This window comes from Gymnogyps californianus, chromosome 2 (assembly GCF_018139145.2).
Source record: "Gymnogyps californianus isolate 813 chromosome 2, ASM1813914v2, whole genome shotgun sequence".
Classification (NCBI taxonomy): domain Eukaryota; kingdom Metazoa; phylum Chordata; class Aves; order Accipitriformes; family Cathartidae; genus Gymnogyps; species Gymnogyps californianus.
In genome coordinates, this window is record NC_059472.1 from 92,187,600 (window position 1) to 92,210,100 (window position 22,501).

At 40.8% G+C, this 22,501-nt stretch overlaps 1 protein-coding gene across 1 annotated transcript in view; it reads left to right on the forward strand.

Annotated features, from left to right (window-relative positions):
- The window catches only part of GMDS (GDP-mannose 4,6-dehydratase), a 433,748-nt gene that overhangs the window by 410,563 nt on the left and 684 nt on the right, over positions 1 to 22,501 (forward strand). Inside the window, exon 10 of the mRNA XM_050891480.1 lies at positions 22,304 to 22,372. Within this exon, the coding sequence (XP_050747437.1) occupies positions 22,304 to 22,372 (69 nt within the window). The remainder of the gene's footprint in view (positions 1 to 22,303; positions 22,373 to 22,501) is intronic.

Sequence of the window (22,501 nt, forward strand, 5' to 3'; positions counted from 1 at the left end):
TCTTGGCATAGGGGAAGCTGTTCGAGTTTGGTTCCCATTAGTTATTTAGCACTTTTAGTATTTTTGTTGCTTCTGTTGCTTCATTCAACTAATTGCCAGGATCTTGAAGAATTTTGTTCCGTGGAGACAAATGCTATATTATTTTTTCCAAGTACTGTTAAATCAGCAGGAGTTACTTGTATGCAATGTTATAATAGCAATTGAAGTAATATGATATTATGTGTTTATGCCTCAGTTAAAAATGTCAGTGGCCAAGCTATGTCAAAATGATACTGTGATTCTTCAGTTGCCAATGAAAAAGTAATCATATACTCCAATTTGTTTGAGCATTGTTCCCCACACACACACCCACTCACAGGTCCTACTTATTAAATGCTGCCTTCTTTTTGGCTTCCAGTAATGAAAAGTAGAAATGCGTCCTCGCATTAGTGCCCATTTTAAACACTTACTTGGCATAAGTATTTCCCATCTCTGTTTGCAGGCAGTTGTAAACACTACCCATCATCGTGCACAAGGACAGCAACAATCTCTGTGATAGCCAAAGCATGCTTTCAGGTCCAGGCCTTAACAAAAGTGTAGTAAGTTGTAAAAATGTGGGCCAACCTTTCAGCATCATGAATAAGAGCAAGCAAGCTACGAGGCAGAGAGTAGCAGCCATATGTTCATTACCTTTGACTTTAGGCCGCTTGGCAGAGATGTGTGAAGTGTCTCATTCAGCTCTTCACTGCTGTGCAAACATCTGTGCTAAAATTTAAACTTCCATTATATAAAATTTTAACAGAAAACAGCATTCTCTTAAAGCAAGACTGAAATCTCTGAGATCTGGCATAGGAATGGACTTTTCTCTAAGGTTCAGAGTAACCCCTGAGTCATGCAGCAGATGGATCCACTTAGCCTCAATTAAAATATGAGGAGAACATTGGGCTGGTTTGGCAGAGAGATATTGCTGCAGGGGTGGGAAGAGGGCCTTCAAGGAGAAAGTGTAGTAGTAAACCCTACTGCAGAATCTCATGATATTGAAATGTATGTCTTGTTATTGAAATTAACTATCATGAAAGAGAGATTTTGAATGTTGTACTAAGAGAAAGGTGCAGGACCTTCCCCAGCTGCAAGCAGTATCAGGTAATATCCCCATTAAAAAAAAGATACAAATTTATTTCCATTTGCTTGGGGTTCATCAGAGAGTGTCCAAATTTTTATCATATCAACAATTAAAGACATAAGCAGATAAATGGAAGCTAGCTCCTTCAAAGCATTGTAGAACAACCATCAAATCCCAGTTTGATTCTCTGGCAAAAGGAATTTCTGCTTACAAACACAGGAGCTTCTGTCTTCCTACATGTGAGGACACTGCTTACATACTGTAGAGAACTACTGGAATACAAAAATTAATAACTGTATTGAAGAAAAAGAAAGGTGGGTAATTTTTTCTTTTTTCTGATAGCTGGTGCTTGCAGTAACAGAAGCATCTAAAAGCATGTGCTTCCAATGTATTTCTTGATTTTGTAAATATAGGCCTGTTTTTCAGAGGTTAACTTTACAATGAAATATGAATTTTTAAGTTGAAATATTTCTTAACTTGAAATAGCAATCCCTCATCTGCAGGATGAAATAATAGTCCATTAGATAACCTGAAGATTGTACAAACGCAGTAGCAACACTTGCATGCATCTTGCTTACCTTCTGTGGATATAGGTAAGACATTCATTGCTTTTTTAAACTCCCAGTTTCTAGTTACACCCCTGTCATGGTTTAACCCCAGCCAGCAACTAAGCACCACGCAGCCGCTCACTCACTCCTCCCCACTCCCAGTGGGATGGGGAGGAGAATTGGGAAAGAAAGTAAAACTCGTGGGTTGAGATAAGAACAGTTTAATAACTAAAATAAAATATAATAATAACAATCATAATAATAAGGTACAATAATAACAATTGCAATGAAAAGGAATATAACAAAAAGAGAGAGAAATAAAACCCAAGAAAAGACAAGTGATGCACAATGCAATTGCTCACTGACTGATACCCAAGCACCGATCCGCCCCTCCCAGCCAACTCCCCTGAGTTTATATACGGAGCATGACGTTCCATGGTATGGAATACCCCTTTGGCTAGTTCGGGTCAGCTGCCCTGGCTATGCTCCCTCCCAGCTTCTTGCACACCTGCTTGCTGGCAGAGCATGGGAAACTGAAAAATCCTTGACTTAGGATAAGCGCTACTTAGCAACAACTAAAACATCAGTGTGTTATCAACATTATTTTCATACTAAATCCAAAACACAGCACTGTACCAGCTACCAAAAAGAAAATTAACTCTATCCCAGCCAAAACCAGGACAATATCCACCCCTTATTCTGTACCATTTACGTCATGCCCAGGTCCCACACTTCCAATACATCCCAATTAACCACCACCACCTTTCCTGTCTCTTGATATAGTTTAATAGTTGCTGTCTCTTTTCCGTTCTGCAATTCAGGCCCTACTTCATCCCCCAAGTGCATTTGTTTCTATCCAATAAGTACTTTATTACATGTAGTATGATCTAGGTCTTGATGGGGCATTGCTTGCGTACAACCAGGCAAGTGTTAAAGCTCCTTTCATCGTCTTAATGACATGTAAGCATCTCTAGGACCTTCAGTGAGAACACCTACCTCGCAACAGAGAGACGTCCCATTTATTTTGCAAATGCAGTCCCTATTCCTGCCCATTTTGTCCTTATGGATCCAGAGCACAGCACTTTTCTCCATCATTTAATCTTTGTTTCTCTTCCTCCATGTTGTTCCCCAATATCTGTAGGGTAAGATACCAAGGAAAAAGATGGGCTCAGTCCCTTCATTTCTGTTTCTAGCTACTCAGCACAAGTAGCTCAGTGATTTAGCAGACACATAGGCACAGTTGGCTTTGGGGACAGATATCTGCCACTTAGAGTCCCCTTAGGAGCTGGCTGTATCTCTACTGGAACTATTGCAAAAGAAAAATGCATTTGTGTAACTGAGCAAAGCACAGTGGGAGTTTGGGGCTCAGTCCAGGGTGTGTGAGTTCACTAGCCTCATGGAGGGACAGCCTGGATTCCCCATCAGTTGGTGCAGAAATAAGATTATAGATGCAGGTTAAACAGTTCTCTGCTGCCGCTTGGAGGAAGGGTGAGATTTGGGGTGAAGGGCTGGTCAGACCGCTGTAAGTGCAGTGGAGGAGGCCTGGACTGTACAATAAGACACTTTGAAAATCTGTACTCGTGGTGCATTAAGAAGGTGGGAGCTTGATAAGGTCTGTTGAATTTCAGCTGGCAAAATATGTTCCTTTACAACTCTCCTACCCCAGGCTGGTGCACTCATAATTTTCTGAAACAATTGTTGTTTACACTAAAGTTTTCCATGCTTGGTCTTTCTCCAAAGTCAAATTTCATTGTCAGGTTTTAGCAGAAACCCTGCTGCTGCTGCTTGGGTGGGCACATGTAGGGAAGAAGGATCTTTTTAAAACATCTGAATTTTATCATGCAGTCAGAAAAAAATGGCTGAAGTCTGGTACTTGGAATGAATGAAAGTCTTCGCTAATACCAAGCACAGCTGAGCTTTTGCAGGGCAATATGAATTATATATTGCTTTAACCCATTTGGTTAAGGTCAAGAATGAAGTGACTCAATGTCCTGGGTGGTTACAGAAATGCTGTTCCTCCATGCAGAACTGATTTGAATATTGAGCTATGGTTCAGTGTTGTTGATTTCAACATGTGATGGATCAACCCCACAATTTAAGAGCAACCTCAATTGTCCAGAGAACTTGCAAACCCTCCTGGCATAGTTGTGCAAGACCAGAGGGTTAGTTTGTTTTGTTTAATGGGGTTGTAACCTTGCCAAGCAGAGGGCCAGACTGCACATCAGTAAGGACAACTTTTTTTCAATTTTAGTGCTCTGCTGAGATCACAACAACCTTCAAGAACAGATATTTAAGTCTTTTTTAAAAATTGCTTTTGGTAACATGTCTCTTTAGGGTGTTGAATTACAGCAAAGCTCACATTTCCACTATATACTCTTAGATAAATCAGGAATTTTACTTGAGGCTTGCTCTGCAACCTTGGAAAAGTAGTTTCACCTTTTTGTCTGCCTCTAAGAGGACAAGAATTAGAAATGACCTGACAACAAATACTATGTAAAGATGAGAAATTACTGTTGTTATTATAGAAATATGGAGCTATGTGAGTTACTACAAATACTTGTTTTACTACTATCGTTACCATTATTGAATTAGTAGTTGTGGAAAAGACCTGTAATGTAACAGGAAATAGAGGACTGAAACGAATAGTTTGTTTGACTGAAGAGAAAGGTGTTAGACAATTAAGAATCCTCTTTATGGTCCAGTCCAAGAAAAATATTCAATAAAGTTATATTGGTGGTAATATAGTTATCTTCCTGGTAGCAAAATTGGAGGTAATTCTGCTATCATTTCTCATTATTCTTATTATCTACTACCACATAAGTAGCAATCCAGAAGTGCCCTGAGTCAGTTTGTACCCAAAGCGAACATCAGCATCCTTCTTGAAAGCATTCCAGATGTAACCAGGGTCGTAAAACAAAACAGAAAGTTGACGGTTTTATTGTGATGCACATTACAATCAAGTAGTTATCTGATGGATCATCTGCTTTTTATGATCCATGATGAGAAATATAGCTGTCATATGAGGAATAGATTTCTCATCATAAAACTTACCTCTGTAATTTCAGCACCTGAATAAGTGCTGCCTCAGGTGCTGATTGTGCTAATAAACACTGTCTGAAGAGTGATTTCCCCATCTGTTTCTCCTCCTTCCATCTAAATGCACAGTTTGGCAACAAGTGTGTTTCTGCAGTTCCCTCTCCTTCAACAGCTGCTGCTATTAAAAATCTCATATGAGGAGGTTCCTGTTGGATAGCTGGTGATGCAGGAGTTCACCTGGGGAAAGAAAAGCCTTTGCAAGGTATGTAGGTCAGTGTTTCTGTAGATAGCTAGTGAAGCAATCTGTCATGCTCTCTGGTGGAGCAAATCGCTTCAACTCACTGCTGCCATTGGAAGGGGCTGAATTCATGTAAGTCATTTAACTCAGGTTTCCAGTGTAATTAGTGAGAGAAAAGCTCCTAGTTTATGTAGATTTTGTACCTCTGCGTTGGTTAGGCTCTTAACTTGGCATCTGGGTTAGATGTCTAAAATTACAGCTTTCAAACCCCTCGTGCCATATTTATGTACAGCATTTTCTTGATGGGAGAAAACAAGATACACATTGAGGGCACAGATCAAAACATCAGGTCCCCAGAAAGCTGCAATGGTTTCACCACTATCCGTAAGACTTCTGGTATAAATTGCATGGATGTTAAAAGCGAGGAAACCTCTTCGTCTAACGTGATGATTGAACTACAGGAACAAATTTTCCTCTTGGATTTGTGTTGCAGACCCCCTGTGTTAGGGAGAGGTTATACGTTTCAGCGTGCTGACAGACACTATTACATACTGTGCTTTATTCACCCCTGTTCCGCTGGCCTCCAATAGCCCTGTGTGCCTCTGAATCCCTCTGCCTTTGGCACTTTTGCTGGTGAGACTCCCAGCTGGGGGTGTGGTTTAGCTAAAATGGGTGCTTTTCACCAAAAGAATAAATTATTCCTATACTACTGTCTGAAAAGGGTGGATCTGGAGCCAATTTAGTGAGCATAAGTTACAATTGACTTTGGAAGTAATAACTTATGGTTTGAACTTCCTTAGATGTATAGCCAAGGAGCTGTCTGACTGCATGTGTTTTTACACATCTTTCAGCTAAATTAGAAATCCAAGTGCAAAACTTAATGTGCGGAGATATCTTGGAGATTTGTGACCTTCCCAGAAAGACTTTAGGTCCATAAACCAGCCAGAGGGTCTCCTGGTTTCATGTACCTTTTTTTTTTTTGCCACATATGGCACATTGGTAAATAGTAAATGGAGTTTATTGTATCTTAATTAATGAATCTGAGTATAATTTGTCCCAGTCCTGGCAAGCAAACTCTGCTGGAAAGCTGATTAGTGGAGGGAGCCAGCTTAACTGAACATCCTCTCCAGAGATGTGACCAAAGATTGAAGTATATATATTCATACGTGTGAAAGGTAGAAAAGCTTAGGAAAGCGGAAGATGGGGATTGCACTGAGCTGGGGAATAGGAAGACAAGGGGTGGAGCCTTTAAGCAGATGGGGAGGAAGGTAACGGTGAAAAAGGAAAAAAGTGTAGTAGAAAAACATCAAAGGGAAGATAAAAAGAACCATGAATTGGAGATACTGAGAATGTCCAAGGACACTTGATCTGAGGAGGAACCACGCTGGGTATGCATCCTATGTTATCTGTTGATGCTGAGAAAAAAGATCTTAAACCAAACCCTGAAGTCAAGGAGAGAATCTGCTGTTGAGTTTAGTGGTCTTTACGTCAAGCTAGTGGAAAAAGGACTAAATCAAGGAGATATATAAAGAGCAGGAATAATGGCAGATGCAGACAGTTCATTTCTTCCTACTGTCAAATTTGTGAGTTTACCTGGTGGGATGCTACCAGCAGTGATGATGAACGTTACAAAGCTTGGCTGTATTTAGGCGACTCGGCCACTGCTTGGCCAGGCTCCTGTTGATTTCAGTGGGAGTTTGCATGAGAACATGCAAGTCCCTCCTGCCCAGAAATGGGAATTCCCTGCCAAAGTATTCTGTTGGATAGCTTGAGCAGGTGTATGGAATTGCTGGCGTACTTTTAGTACACTAGTTAGCACCTCTGACGCAGTAAGCTAAACAATTTCACTCTTGAATATAGAAAGTGAAGCACTTAGATTTGTGGGAAGAAGAGCTTTATTTCAGAGAGGTCCCGAAGTTTGTATGAAAATACATAACTTAAGGCACACACCTGAGCAAAAATTACACAATGAGAACAAGAACCATCTCTAAATGTGCTTTTAATATGTGGATTTGAATGTGTTAAACATTACGTATGTTGCTGTACTTATTTTTCTTCTTATGTAGACAGGCACGAGTCTTCCCTACATTATACTTTGTCTAATTCATACCCATGCAAAACACGGACCAAGTAGGAGTAAATCGAGTTGGTTGCACCTTTTGGTTAGATACGTGAACAACTACTCTAGATGTAAAGCAGCTGAAAACGATGCTCTCTCTACCTAATATTTGCATGTCTGCTAACATGAAGGATCACACATTTCACACACCTCCTACACGATAATAATTGCAGATGGCAAATGTCCCGTTACTCATGTAGCTGGTCATTTTTGTATGCAATTGCCAGAACAGCATGCTCAGTTCCAGTAACCATGTGCACAAAAATAGGCTGCAACAACCTGCTTAGGATTGTTAATAACATGGTCCAAAGTCTCAGTTTTTATTGCTGTGTTGTTTTACGCTGTTTTTGTAAGAGAACTGAGCTAGGAATGAGTTTGGTTGTTGACTGTTCGAGCAAAAGGAGGCATACATCTACATGTACTGCTGGGGCTGCAGGACTGCAGAATTTCTGCGTTGACCTGCATATGATTTAAATACTGAACTTGGTATAATGAGCTGATGGGCCAGAAGAGAGATACTGCACCCAGTGACCAGCTGTAGTGTATGGTTCAAACAAGGAACAAACAGCTTCTGAAATTTTGCATTTAAAATACACACATCTTGAACTAGCAGTGTCACAGTGAGGCATAAGTCTTTGCCATAAGCGATTCAAAATCAGGCTGCAGTAGTTCAGAGAATACTTACTTGGCATTTCTCTTTTTTGCATATCACTGTTCTCATCAGTTCTAATACACGTTTTTTTTCCCACCCCTACAAACTTCTTTGCCTGAAAGGACTCATGAAGGAAATAATTAAAAAGTACACAGAGGAAAACTGTCTGAGCAGAAGGGGCAGAAATCCAAGGTGGTTTAGGGAGGTGCCCCAAACACTCTTTTGGATGATTATTAATTTTTTTCTTACTATTATTTTATGACGCTGTTTGTGTTTAATTACTCATGTTTTCCTAACCTGTGTGACAGGCATAATTTGAAGAGCAATAGTAATGATCAAGCCATGGAAGTGCCAGCTGCTGCCTACGTGCTCAAGCAAGCATAGAGCAGGCAGTGTCAGGAGACAGTGCTGTCTCTTGATTAGATCTGAACTTCTTTTTCATGTTGATGAAAATGATCCTGACTGTTATTATTTAAATATAAACAATGCCAAAAGATGCTATGAAAAGTCAGAGCTCTCTCAGTTCACTGCCTGTATAGAATAGTAAGTTCATGGGACTTTACTGCAGTATATGCTGTTAAAATATATACTGTTTTAGTTTAAAAAGATACAATTGGTTTATTTGGGTCTTTTTAGTGTAAACTGCCAGACAGCCCATCTAGGTTAATATGATTTTTTTTTTTTAATATCACTGAACAATTTCAGTCTTTATATTTTCAAATCAAACCTCAAGACCACAGAAATTAGCAGTTCTGCCATATACTGTGTGATATTGTATTGTGAAGCTCATTTAGAAGCTGTAGTATCATTTTGGTTTGGGTTTTTCTGGTTACTAAAGCTTTTGGTTGTTTCATGCTTCAGTTGTGTGCTACTGCAGTGAGATGTTGTGGGTAGCACTGTTGAACCAGGTAGTAGTACACCATCAGAACATGACGTCTTTCCTGATACTTTTCTAATAGTGAGTGGAGATTTAATTATTAATTTGTGGATACCTTGGCTATCAAGTGTTGAGCAGCTTTTGTGATAAGTTTGAATGCTTTTATATTTCTTTTTTTTTAAAAAAATGCATGGGATGATGCACTTCTAAAAAGTTTTGATGAAGTCTGATGTCTTTTGGAGTGAAAATGAAATCAGGGGAAAAGGAAAGCATTCTACTGTAGGCTGCAGCATCAGTGCACTGCAGGGTCCTTCCTCGCAAATGATAGAGTGAATCTCTGCCTGAACAACAGTGAAGTGAAATAAATTTCTGTTTGTTCTGTGTTGCCAACCTTTGCAGCCCTGTAATTAATATCATATTATCCTTTTTTAATTTGTTTGTTTTCATAAAGCAGAAAGTTCTGGGATCCTGTGACTACACAAATCTCAACTTTTTGACATGTTAAGTTTTTTCTCTGACCTTTTATATGTAGAGAAAATCTTTGAAAAGATGAAAATTAAGTCTTTAGAGCACAGAAGACAAACCAATTAACTCATGAGTTCTGTTACTCCCAAGTCAATAATAGGGGCCTGGAGAGGAAAAGTTGAGCAAGCAATGATAATTTTTTAATATTACTAGGGTGTTTGATTTTTATGTGAAAGAAGCTATAAAAGAAAATCCAGGGGCAGAAATAGAAGTGAAACTTTAGACAAACAAGAAATACGTGGTTAAATAAGTCACCTGCTGCATCAAGGTGCTATGTGCCCACTCATCCTTGGAGCAGTTTGCTGCTGGGGGGCTGCTCGCTCCAAATCAACAGCAAGGACTTATTCAGGGCAAATTATGCCAGGTGCACTGTGATGTGAATGCTTCGGCTGTTTTATCTGTACCAAGCTATATATCAGAGGGAAGCGGGGGATACAGCCTGGGTTCTCTTCTTGCTCCTCCCTCTCATTCCAAGGTGTTGATCAAGTCCCTAAATCATCCTGCCTCCGAGCTTTGTAAAATGGGGATGACAGTGCTTTATTGCCATTGTAATGTCATTACTATTGCTTAATTATATAAAAATCTGTATCTTTCTTCTTTGGTGGTCCTTCATAGTCATTGTAGTGCTGCTGTGAAGCAGTTCTATTTTGTCTAAATGGTATTACATCTAGTTGAAGTCTTGCTCAGGTTACAAGTGGAATGAAGCTGCCAAGATGTTTATCTAGCTTTCTTCAGCTGCTTTTTAGATTCTCAGTAGATACATGACAATTCTGTCATTCATGGCTTTGTGTTCATATGTATTGCCCGTTACGTTGGAATACATCAAACAAAGTAAACCAAGCCACAAGGTTTATTGGTGACCTGCACTGGAAAAGAGATGCGAGCCATAGATGAATTCTAACAGAATATTCCAGGAGGTGATGTTTGACTTTGATAGATTTTCAGAGAAAGGCTGCCATTTCTGTGTTTGCGCAATGTATGATGAGACCCTTACCTGGCATCTCTGCCCTCCCAAAATGTGAATGAAAAGTAGGATTGCTTGTCTGAGGAACAGCTCTGTCCTTCATATCGAAACTTAGCAACAGACGATTCCTGTGTGAATGGTCTCAAGAGACACTTTCCTTCTAAAAGAATCAAGTGATGGATGAGGCATCTCGTATTTTAAACATTATACAGGTGAAAGCATTGGAGTATTCTGAGCCCATGCCTACTGCTGTGTATGTCTGACTAGTTTGCTTGCTTTTTAATTGTGGAACTAAAGGAGGTTTGGTAAGTAGGGCAGGACCATTAGAAAATGCTAACTGTTTTCCTTCTGTAACACTCTTTCATATTTGACTGCTTCAGGGTGAAATAATGAAGAATTTTTTGGTAACAGATCAAAAATTCCTCTCTTATTTAATTGAAAGTGTTTAAGAGAAGAAGGTCATTGAGAGGACAGATTTCAAGAAGTGGTATTTGCATTTGGTGATGCTTTGGAAAGAAACAGAGCATATTATGCATGCTTTTAAAGTATATATGGTGAACGCACTGCCAAATCTGTGGAATTTTATAGGAAGCTACTGCGAACAGTAATAGCAGTAAATGAATCTGCTTTTTACCCCTACTGAAACTGGCACTGTAAGCTTTAGGAAGTCTTTTTGCTTTTTTAAAATTTATTTCAACATAGTTTCAGCCCTGCCAGCTGAAACACCTCTGCTGTGTTAGTGGTAATATAAATTGTCTCCCAAACCCTGCAATATTCTACACAAAATTCAGAACCTGAGTGAAGAGAAAGCTGGCACTGGTATGTGATGGAGCACCACTGGAAAAGAAAAAGGAACAAGTCTGTGAGGATACATAGAGAATACCTGGGAAAAAAATGGAAAATTATTCAAGTGAGAAGATCACTATAGCAGAAATGAGGAGAAGAGAACAAAATCTCAGTGTGAGGTGACATATTTTGAGGGTGAAGGAGAGATGGGGAAGTAAGGCCAGGTTTAAGAGGATGTTTGGGAGGAACAGGAGAATGATGCTCAAAAGAGAAATGGGAGGAGCTTGAGTGAAAGAGAGAGACTGGGTGAGACATCAAATTAGGAAAGAAAAATATCTTACAATAAAAAGAGATAAATGGGATTTTACAGGAAAATAAATTAACCAAAACATGGGAAAATTTAAACAACAAGTTTTAAAAACATGGAAAGTGAGAGAACTTAAATACTAAGGAAGGGGAAGGATGGAAGAGAACAAAATACTGATCTTTAAAATCGAAGGAAATAGTTATATTAATTTTATTAATTTCTTGGAAGATTTTGTGGTGGGTTGGATGTCTGCTTTGAGAGAAAGTGAAAGATAGAATAGGAAAAACTACAATTTTTTTTTTTCCAGGCTTTCCTGTGCAGGAAATGTAATAGGAAGTTATTTTTATTAACCAAGATCAGAGAACATGCAACAACAAACTACCAAGAATGGTGTGGAAAATCCGGTTATTTTTCCAGTCAAACCAGAAGAACCTGTGGCCATTGACCAGCAGGAGCCTAAGGGTCAGATTATTAAGCAGCAGGATCAGTGAACTGAATGGCTATTGGAATCTGTGCGTCTTTAAATACACACCAACCAACTTACTTTACAGACAAAAAAAATCTTCAACGCCATGTAGCTGGTATTTGTAGCCATTCATTAATTGCTTTGTGGTCTGTTTTGTCTACCTAATCAACACAAAAAGCAGACTTTGATTTCATTTGCAAATGTGAAACCAATTGATTTTACGGCAACATACTGCTTGCTGAGCAGTATTTTTCAATGAAGACAGTCAGGTTACACTGGCCACCAAAAAATGATGATGCAGAAGAGCCACAACAGTGAGAACCTTGGTTAGACAGAGGGGAGTGTCTTTTGCAAAGTGTTTTGGAGGTTGTCAGGTGGAATGCACCCCTCAGTTCAGCGTAGCCGTGATGCTGAGTGTGCTGGGAGGGCTTTATCCTTTCAAAAGCTGTCAGATGCTGCGGCAATACTCAGCCCACATCCCTAACACACTTGCAAGGGACTGTGAGACAAGGGAGTGGCGAGCACAATGTCTTTATTTGCAGCAATAGCATGCTTTTAATCTGTAAAGGAAATATTCAGCTGGCTACCTTGCCTGGACTTACCAGTGACCAGTGTTTTATCTTAGCAGTCTTGGTTGAACACACATGCAGAACAGAAATACGTTTGTTTATGGGCAGGAAATGCATAAGCCTTTTAATGGATAAAGTGTGAGTTTGAAGCATTAAATGTGACCTGCTTTGTTGTATGCCAGTACCTGCAAAGGGTTATTCTTTGTAGCGTCCTGCTTGGACTCAAGCACTAAAGCTTTCATCAAAGTAAATCTGATTATTTTGCACATGGTTTTCCTGAAAGGATGTTATGATTTTCTAGATGTTTGGTGGCTGGTGATAAATTAGGCTTTTATGATGTCATGTGAAAGGCCACTGCTTGGACTTCCTTCTCTATCAAGCGCGCTGGAGAATACATTTGGGACGCACTCAGAATCAGAAATTATCCTACCTTGTTTTATTTTAACCCTTTTGTGGACCATTGCTTGCTTTGTAACTAGAGGTGTTCGGGCAAGGATAGCTTCACTTGTGCAGACAGGAGCCCCATGGTATCCTGTCCTGAGTCCCCTCCATATACTATGTTTGAAATGGATTTTTTTTTCCCTTGGCTAACAAAGCCTCAGCTCATGAGCTCCCTTTAAGCTTTTCACAGCTTAAATTCTTTCCATATATTGTGTCTTGAAAAGGGTTTTCAAATCAGATGGGGGTTTTAGTGAGAAATTGGAATGCAGTGAGGGGTGGAGGGGAAGGTGATGCGTCCCATAAATTAGGTCAGGTTTATGACCGTACAGAGGGAGGCTGCTTCTAAAAAAACAGCCAGCAGTAAAAGGCAGTACGTAACTGCTTTGTCCAGAGAAGTGGCAGCTCCCTTCTTCATCCCCCATACTGCAGGGAGGGAGTATTTTACAACTGTTTTTCAAACAATGAGAAATGTCTAACCATCCTCCATGCTCTTTTGTACTAGTCAATCCCTAGTGGGCAGAAAGACAGGAAGAGAGAAGTGTCCATCCCCTCTCTGTGCTTTTTGCCCCCCAGTCTTACCACAAGCTTCAGGGGGACAGAGGTTCATATATCAATATAATAGATAAGGAAGGGAGTGTCATCTCTCCTGCCCAACCTGAGTCACAGCCAAGCCTTCAGAGTAGTGAGATGAGCACTGAGCACAGGGCAAAGACAGCAATTGCTGTTACAGGTGGGTTAGAATTTTCTGATGATACGCTCTTTAGATGAAAAATGACATTTTGAGTAAATTAATATTTTTATTAGGGCAAATATAACAGCACACCCTTCCAAAAAAAAAAATTTAGTATCATTTTGATTTTAACATAACAAATGCCTTGATTTTTTCAGAGATGTGAATATCCATAGGGGTAGTAAAATCACCACAAACAATGCATCCTGTACAAGATAAAGAATTCATCCTATGGAGTAGTAATATCCCGCTAATCATAGACCTGCATTCATTAAATTGCTGCTTAATGCTCTAAAGCTAGATAAATACCTATAGGTAGAATACAAGATCACTGTCCTAATGTTTATTGGTTTGTTGCTTATCATTTGGTATTTGACTAGCAATGACAACTAAACCTATTAACATTTCCAATATAAGTTGTTATAAATTAAGTATTTTTTTGGTGGAAGAAGAGAAGAAACTAAGTAGCCTTGCAGCATGGATTTCCGGGGTTATCAGTTTTCCTATTCATCTTGACATGTCAGTCAGTGAAGACAGCTAACCCTAGGGGCCATATTCCACTTCCAGTAAGAAATGCAGACGTTACTGCACAATAAAGCCCGCTGAAATCAAACAGCTTCACAGAGTGATTTCCTGATGTTTGCAGAAAATGTGAAGAGTAGGGAGTGATGAGAAAAATAATCAGAGTGGATTCAAAAAATTGTGAGAATTGCATTTAATAATTTTAAAAGGTACCATGCCCTTGCCTAAATACATACTGTGTGTGGCAATAAAACCATGTATGATGAAGACATGATTATCTTAAGTCTCCCCCGAAAAAAATTGTTGTCAGAGTAGAGAACAGGCCGTGGTGAAGCAAGAAGAAAACAAATTTAATAGTGAACAAAAGCAGGACTTGGAGGTACCAGTGAAAAGAGAAGGAACCTGTTCTTTTCCTATACTGCAGCTGATCTCCAGCCATATGAAAGAGGTTCATCCCTCACAGGGTCTTCGTTTTTACTGATGTGAAGGTGACATACGGGCATTCTCTCTACCATCTGGCCAGGGAGCCTGAAGAAACACGCTCACATACAACCTCCCCAAAACCTCTGCTGTAAAGAGAAAATGCACAAATGCTTCTAACCCATGTCGTGCAAAATCCAGGTTATTCAGACACCTCTTTACACTCAGGTTAGCTTGAAGCACGCAAGGGTCGGCTCACACGTTGTTTCCTATCAGCAGCCAGGCTACAGGGCAGTGACGGCCAGTGGGATTGGTACCACCTTTAACCAGCATTTGCAAAGAGCAATCCTATTTTGTTACAAGAGTTGGAAAAGCTTAGTTTGGTTCGTAATAACATATAGCATTTAAGTATTAGTTTGCATTTTAGCAAACATGCTGAAGATTTTTAGCTGTGATGTGTGCGTTTGGATGACTGGGTAGGCCATATCAGAAAGAAAGTGTCCAGCGCTAATACCTGAACTATCATAATTATGGTCTGTACATGCCAAATGGAATGGGTTTGATCTTCTTCCTCTCCTCCAGAAGTTCCCTGCGTTTTCAGCAGAGGCATTCCTGTGAACTAGAAACGATCGCGCCATTTGGAAGCCTCTTCGGTGTTTTGCAGAGCCGTGAGCTGAGGTTACAATTACACTTGCATCCAAGCTGGGGAACACCTTTCAGATCTTCCCAGGAGCGCAGAACTGGGCCTCGGGACAAACTGAGAGGGAGGGAAGCACCCGCCTCACCGCAGGCAGCTGCAGGAATTTTGCTCTTTGCATCAGCGGGGCTTTCCCTGCTGCAGGGGGAACACCCTTCAGACTGCCTCACACTTGGGATCCTGAAAAGCACTCGTGGCCCAACATGCTGCGGGGTGCCCTGGTGCAGAGCTACGCCGATCCCTGTGCGGGACGGCTCCTGATGAGCGAGCTCAGCTCCGGATCCAAAGCGAGTGAAATTCAGCACTGGCTTCAGGCGTATCGGGCTGTAATTCGGGAGGAATTTTATCTGGCTCGAGGGACGGCACTGGCCAAGACGTCTTCTCAGGCTTCACTTGGCAAATGGACGGGTCTGAGTAATGCTCAGCCCTGCGAGGGGCTCTTGTGCCTGCAGCTCCGCTGGCGCTTGCACCGTGTCTGAGGTCTGCACATGCTCTCCTGCCAGGGACGCGCGCGGGCTGTGGCCTCGCGTCGATGAACCGGGGCACCGCCTCCGTCAAAACGATTAGGGGCCGGCGACAAGGCTCCCGAGGCACCCGGGGCCGGCTCCCCCTGCTTCGCCGTTTTATCTGCGGTGTCGGTGGGGCTGCCAGGGCCGGCGCTGAGTGAGCCCATTTCCCCAGAGCGGAGCATTGTTCCCGGCCTCCAGCCGCCGCGTGGCCCCGCTGACGGACAATACCGCCCGTCCCCAACTTCCTAAGCAGACCAGACAGCTTGCTGTTTTCTTCGCGTCTCTTATCACCCCCTGTCATTGAAAGAGAGGTCTGGCTTCAGCTTCGGTTTGGCCTGATAGGCAGCAGCGAAGTGGAAAAGGCCCAGGAGAGGGAGGGGAAGAGGAGGATGAGGGAGAGGAGCTCCATTACTGTTATTATCGCCCTAATGTTTATTGCCGCTCCGAGTTCATTTGCCTTAACCCTTTGGAAGCTGGTCAAATTAAAGATTATCAAACCGATAAGATAAAGCCGCTGTTCTAACGCCCCTGGTCCCTGGCGGAAAAGCGAAGGCTGTGCTCAGGTTTTATTGACTGTGCGGCTTGTGTTGATGCCTTATTGCTGGAGTGCAGCGGAATCCCAAGATAAGACCTTACCCTAAAGATGCCTGGCAGTTGCAGCCTGCTGAGGTCTGTCAGATGTGTAGGGGGCTCAGCACCGCGCAGAATCAGCCCTTTCCTCAAGTCGTTCTTCCCCTTCCCCCTCGACATGGTTTTAGTAAAAATGGAGCTTTCTGAATAGGGAGGGGATTTGCATAGGAAAACGTGCTAGGGGAAAAAAACATTATGCCTCTTATTTTAAATGGCATTTAGTTACACGTGAGTTTCAGTCTATTGGTTGCTTTTGCCTTTTGCCTTTTCCTGTGGTTCTTTGCAAACAATACTGTCTTTCTGCAAAAGACTGCTGACCCAAGAGTGGAAAGCAGTCTGTTCATGCTGCATTAAAACAAATTTAGATCAGAAACCAAATTCACTGGCATTCTTCTATTCCCTTGGTACCCTAACTGCTCCACAACTTTGCTTTTCTAAGAATAGTGGATAGAAAAAATGAAAACCGAGCGACAACACATTACAGCTCGTCTTAAATTCCTGAAGATGTTTACTGTGTTCCTCGTTAGGCTTGGGCTTTGCTCATTGATATGTTTTATCTTCGGTCTCCTCGTATTTACTATGGAGATAGGAGTCTCTTGCTTTATGATTATACTGTTTTTTTCCCTGTTACTATAGATATTATAACAAACACTACCCTTCGCAAAGAAATCAAGCCAGCGCGCTCTGCCTCGTGGCTCTCCAGAAGTACTTACAGAGCAGTGCACAGCAGACGCAGTGCTTATTACTGTGACTCCTTCTGGGGTTTGATCCGAGCTTAGCTGAAGCATGCATTGAATTTTGGACGAGCAAGGTGCATGTTTACAGGCTCTACAGCTCTGACTTAGTGAGCTCTTACTACTTTTCTTAATGGAGTGCACAAGGAATAGCTCGGCTGCAGTCACAGAAACTGCTCTCCAACATTGCATCCGGGTTAAGACACGATGTCCCCGGGCCTGGTGGCAAGTGCAGGAAGACACTAGCGAATGGCTGATAAGGGTGATGGTGGAACTGCCTAGTGAGCAATGCATGCAGTCTCCTGACTATTTGCAACAAACACTTTAACAAGGCTGTTCTCCGAGCAATGAGCTGCAGCAGATACCCATATATCCTGTGGGGCTGATGTTACTGCTGAGATGTGCTACGTGAACCCTCATTAAAAATTGCTATGAAAAATGCTCCACAAAGTGCACAAAAGGGGAGACTATTTCGTAAGATAAACTTTGATAGATACATTACCGAGAGAGAAATTTTTAGCAGGGCCTGTTGCAATAGGACAAGGGGTAATGGTTTTAAACTAAAAGAGGGTAGATTTAGACTAGATATAAGGAAGAAATTTTTTACAATGAGGGTGGTGAAACACTGGAACAGGTCGCCCAGAGAGGTGGTAGATGCCCCATCCCTGGAAACATTCAAGGTCAGGCTGGATGGGGCTCTGAGCAACCTGATCTAGTTGAAGACATCCCTGCTCATTGCAGGGGGCTTGGACTAGATGACCTTTAAAGGTCCCTTCCAACCCAAACCATTCTATGATTCTATAATGGTGAAAACGCAAAACTGCAAGCTAACGTTGTCTAATTAAGTAGCTATGTTTATTATTTTTTCTTTTAATGGGATGAGTTAAGGCTGAAAGGCAACGGTTTTAAGAAGGAAATAAGGAAAATATAACACAAGCAGGGTTTGCAGGAAACTTTGGCCCCTAGACTCTTGAAATTCTTCCTGGTAAAACTTCTCAAGCAAAAGAGTGCAAGACTAAACACGCAAGCCAGAGCCTCCACCGAGCTGGGTCTGTGCTCTTTGCTTATGGGAGCTCTGATGTAACAAATAATCTTCCAAGAGGTCGTGCCGATTGTGAACGTAACGCTGGCCGCTTTTCAGATGCAGTAAAACTGTTGTGTGCTTAGATCAAGTCTGTTTATTTTTAGAGGTAAAGCCTTGTCTCTGCTGCAGCAAGCGGAGCTGGGCACAATTCCATCGCAGGTGTTTTACTGAGGACTTGATCTCAGTTTTATTCTGGTGCGAGAGAGAGCAAAAGCTGGCACTCGGCGCTGGCTTCAGTGAAGGCACATTTTAAAGGGAATCAGCTGAGCTGTAGTAATAAAGGAAGCCTTGGCCTTCTTTCAGGCCACACTATCTCCTTTTTCTCACATTGTCTTCAGGCTTTAAATTTTCAATTAAAGTTAATTGAATGAGACAGTGATACGTTGCACAGTGAAACCAGATCAATCACTGCGCGAGTCAAAATAGGAATCGTGATGACACTCAGAACAAGAGTCTGGGAAATGTGATATTTACATTAAAGTATTTTAAATTTTTGTCTCATGGTTTTAAAACCAATTTTAAAAATGCCTTACCGCATTGCATAACAAATTTCTCTCTGCTTATCTGCATGTATTTGTGTGCATGCATTTGGACAATAAAGCTGAATAATCATAAAATCAGATTTGGTAATAATGGGGTATTTTCTACACAGTTACGCAGCTTCATTTACAGAAAAGGTAAAACAGAAAAACTCACATCAGATAAACTCGTTCTTTTCTCTGACAGGCAATCATATGACAGTGAGGTGCATATAAAGCCGTAGGAGAGTTTACTCTCATATTAAGTGGCAACAGAGAATTTGACTGCTGTCTTTTCCATCTTCCTTCCCTTTAAATATTTACCTGGATGTTGTTTCCAACTCTTAGCTTGCAGGTAGAACTTGTCATTATTATTCACCTGTGTTAACTGTATTTGCATGGAAAATAAGGGCTTGTTCCTCCCAAAATGGCTAACTAAAAGCAAAGGCTTAATTTTATGTTCATGATCTGAGTACTGTAAAAACAACAGAAAGCCTTCATCAGTGTTTTCAGGTTTGCAGACTCTCAGCTCAGTATCTAAATCCTCAGGGTTTTCGCAGAGTCAAAGGGCTTTGTTTTCCTGTCAGTATGGAAAGCACAACGCCACAGAAAAAGTTATCCTGCAGGAATACAAAACATGAAGTGGTGTCATTTCATCAGGTGCCTTTCCATCAGGAATAGGGATACTGGGCAGTTTACATTCAGCAGCAGCAGCTGTTTAACACCCCCGAATGCCCCCCCCACCCTCCCCCCCCCCCCAAAAAAAAATCCAGGTTTTCTCCAGTGGAACCTCACCTCTTCTTTCTTTACTTTCTGATCTGGTTGTACCTCCAGAAAGTGAAGCCCTGACACTGAGAAATCAATACACTTTAATGATGAGCATGCCAGAGGTTTTTTTGGGTTGTGGGTTTTTTTGTGGACTTTTTCCTTTTGGAAGCCTGACAGATGCATCTCTGGTTTCAGTGAAAGACTTAAATAATATAAACAAGCAGTCATTCTGTTCCAAGAGAAGCTTTTTTAATATTCTTATTTTATTGTAATTACCTTATTGTTTTCATATTATGAGCTACTTGTAGAAAAATACAGGAAACATGACTGCAATACAATCCTTTAATCAGGAATAGCTTTGTTCCAGTCATCATTTCCATTCAGTGTTGAAACTTTGACTAATAAGAATACAATCAAACCTTGAATTTAGATGTAATATGGTGTATTAATATTATGGTTTCATGTGATCTCTGTACCTAGTAACTTCTGTGAGAGAACCTTTTAAAAAGTGCCTAGGAGACATTTTGTCCATAATGCTATTTTCAAGTAAATCTATCTACAAAGTACTGTTTTTCAAAAGTACACAAACTTCTTCAGGAGAGCCATTTAAAATCTTTTAACCTAAGTCAGCTGGGGAATTTGTATTATCATATATATTAAATCTTCTTTTTTCTCTTTTTTTTTTTTTTTGCTCACAGATTATGCCATAATAGCTCTACTGCATCATTATTAAAGCATGTGAACTTTTAAAGGAAAAATACTTTTTTTTATACTTAAATGGATTTAATACACTAGTTGATTGTGTTATCTCTATGTATAATCCGGCACTGCAAATAACTTCACTTCTACTGATTTGCAACCTCCCCCCAACCTTACTTTGGCCTATTCAGCAGCTGAGTGTTTATGTTTTTGAATGAAGGGCTGGAATTAGGTAAAGTATTTTTTTAGATAAACTGTTTTAACAAAAAGCATTTGTCCAAGAAAGTTAAAAGACTGCTCCCAAGCTGTTCAACAGCAGAATGCAGCTACATACAGCAGGCAATGGCAATTCACTCTGTTCTTCCCAGTCCATTTTTTTTAAACGGGAAGCCAGTATCCTAGATAAGGCTCAGTTTCAAAGGATGTTTTTGATATAAAGATTGTGGATGTAAAATTATTACTTACACAGCATTTATAAAAATGAAACTCTTAAGTTTTATGATATGGCTTTTATGACTTAAAACTAGGTGGTATTAAAACGCTTCACTTCTAGCTAATGGCTTGAATTAGGACTGAATAAAAGGCAATTGTTTTTATACTGAAATTATTACTTTAAGAAGGATTTCCTTGTTTCCAGGCACATATATACACACATATATAATGTAAATTAAACCGAACTCCAGATAAAAGGCATACCTCCGTGAGCACATTAGGGTCTGATCCAAATTTTATCAAAGTTAGTGGGCGTCTTTCCCATTTCAAACCTGATTTTGCAATCCATATTCACACGACCCTCCAGGGGATCCTTCAAGTTGATGCGGTTTTGCATGACTTGGCCTCAAATGTCTGCTGCAGTTTCTAAAAACCCATTATAGAGCTGCAGTAGGAAATCATTTAGTCTAATTTAAGGAAATCATGGCATTTTTTTATTTTCATATCATTTTGTTCTGATCCGTCTGTTTACTCTTTTCTGAAGGCAGGCTGAAATGTTTTTAGCCTAAAGACTGAACTAGTAAAAATGCTGCCTGGAATAGTTTCGGCAGACGTGTTTGTTCCACATCCCCTTCTTCAGTGCAATATTTCCTTTGGTGGATTTCCTCTGCTCCTGGAAGCGAGCTGTCTAGCTTTCTGGAGCACAATTATGAAGAAGAATTTCCTACATTTTACTGCACAGGATGAGGTGATTTTGGAAGTTAACATGACCTGAACCACACATGCACAAAAGATAGCATCTGAAAAATGTAGTATGCGGGCAGTACACTCAAAAAAACTACAGCCAGCAAATGCTCGTTAGCTCCACCACTGGTCAGAGAGTGGAAGAGGGAGAAGAAACGCAGTCCATGCATTTTTCTGGACAGCCTGCTGTGTTACCACCATAAAGTCAAATGCAAGAGCAAAATTCAGGCTTAGCCTTGTAGTTCTATAACAAAGTTGGTTTTGTTTGGTTTTCTTTAAACCTAGACAGATATAATTTTAGTATTTACTGCTACAGAGAAACAAAGCTTTTGAGGAGAGATGATATATTTTATTAAATCAACACATACAGTTAAAAAAGCTAACTATTTAAACACAGTATTCGAATTTTAAAGGAAGATGCAGTCAGTTTTTTCATTCAGTCAGAAATGCAGTCAAAGGAGCTTTTTTTGTTGTTTAATTTTGGTACGTTATTTTTGATGACTGGTTGTGGGATTGTCTTGGTGTGGTAGCACTTTTAAGAATACTTGAACAGTAAGGTGAATATGACCAAAGTCTTGGTTTCTGTAATGGTTTCAAGATAATTTCTTTTCATTTATGAGTTATTAAGACTTCTCTCTCCATGTGGATGCTCAAAACACTATAGAAAAAAAGATGTAGGAGTTTAAAAGCTGGATGTTTACTACTGTTGCATGTTACTACCCATATTCATAACAGTCTTTCAGCATCATCTGTCTGTGATCACGTTTTTATTTGAAAGAGACTAGTTGTCATGTTTGCTCTGTGATTTACATTACTTAAACAAATGGGGGAAAAAAGAATTTGAAACAGCTCGTTCAATAGCATGACTAAGACATATGACAACTTCTTATAAAATGTTCACCATCATACGGCCATAAGGCTGGAGTTCAAACCCCGCGCGCACACAAAAACAAAGAATAACTCTTACGGTCTGAAATAGCCTGGTGAAAGGATGCTGCCTCCTGGTGATTTACAGGCATATGAGCTTCCACTAAAATTGCGTCTTAAAGAGAAATATTTTGTCCTCCGAAGACTCTGATGGTGGCCCCGGCCGTGCTTGGCTTGCGGGGAAGCGTGAGCAACGGGGAGGCCATTGAGGTGGGGAAGGTGGACGCTTCTCACAGCACCTCTCTCTTCTTTTCCGCAGGATTTTCTGCAAGGGGACTGTACCAAAGCCAGACAAAAGCTGAACTGGAAGCCGAGAGTCACGTTTGATGTGAGTGGCCTTTCTGGCGTGCTTTGTACCTGCCGGGTGTTCGTGTCCTCTAAAAGCAATCCACGGGGAGGGGAAAGGAGGGGGGGACCTCTGTGTGGGGTGACTCGGGCACACTGAGAAATCCCGTTT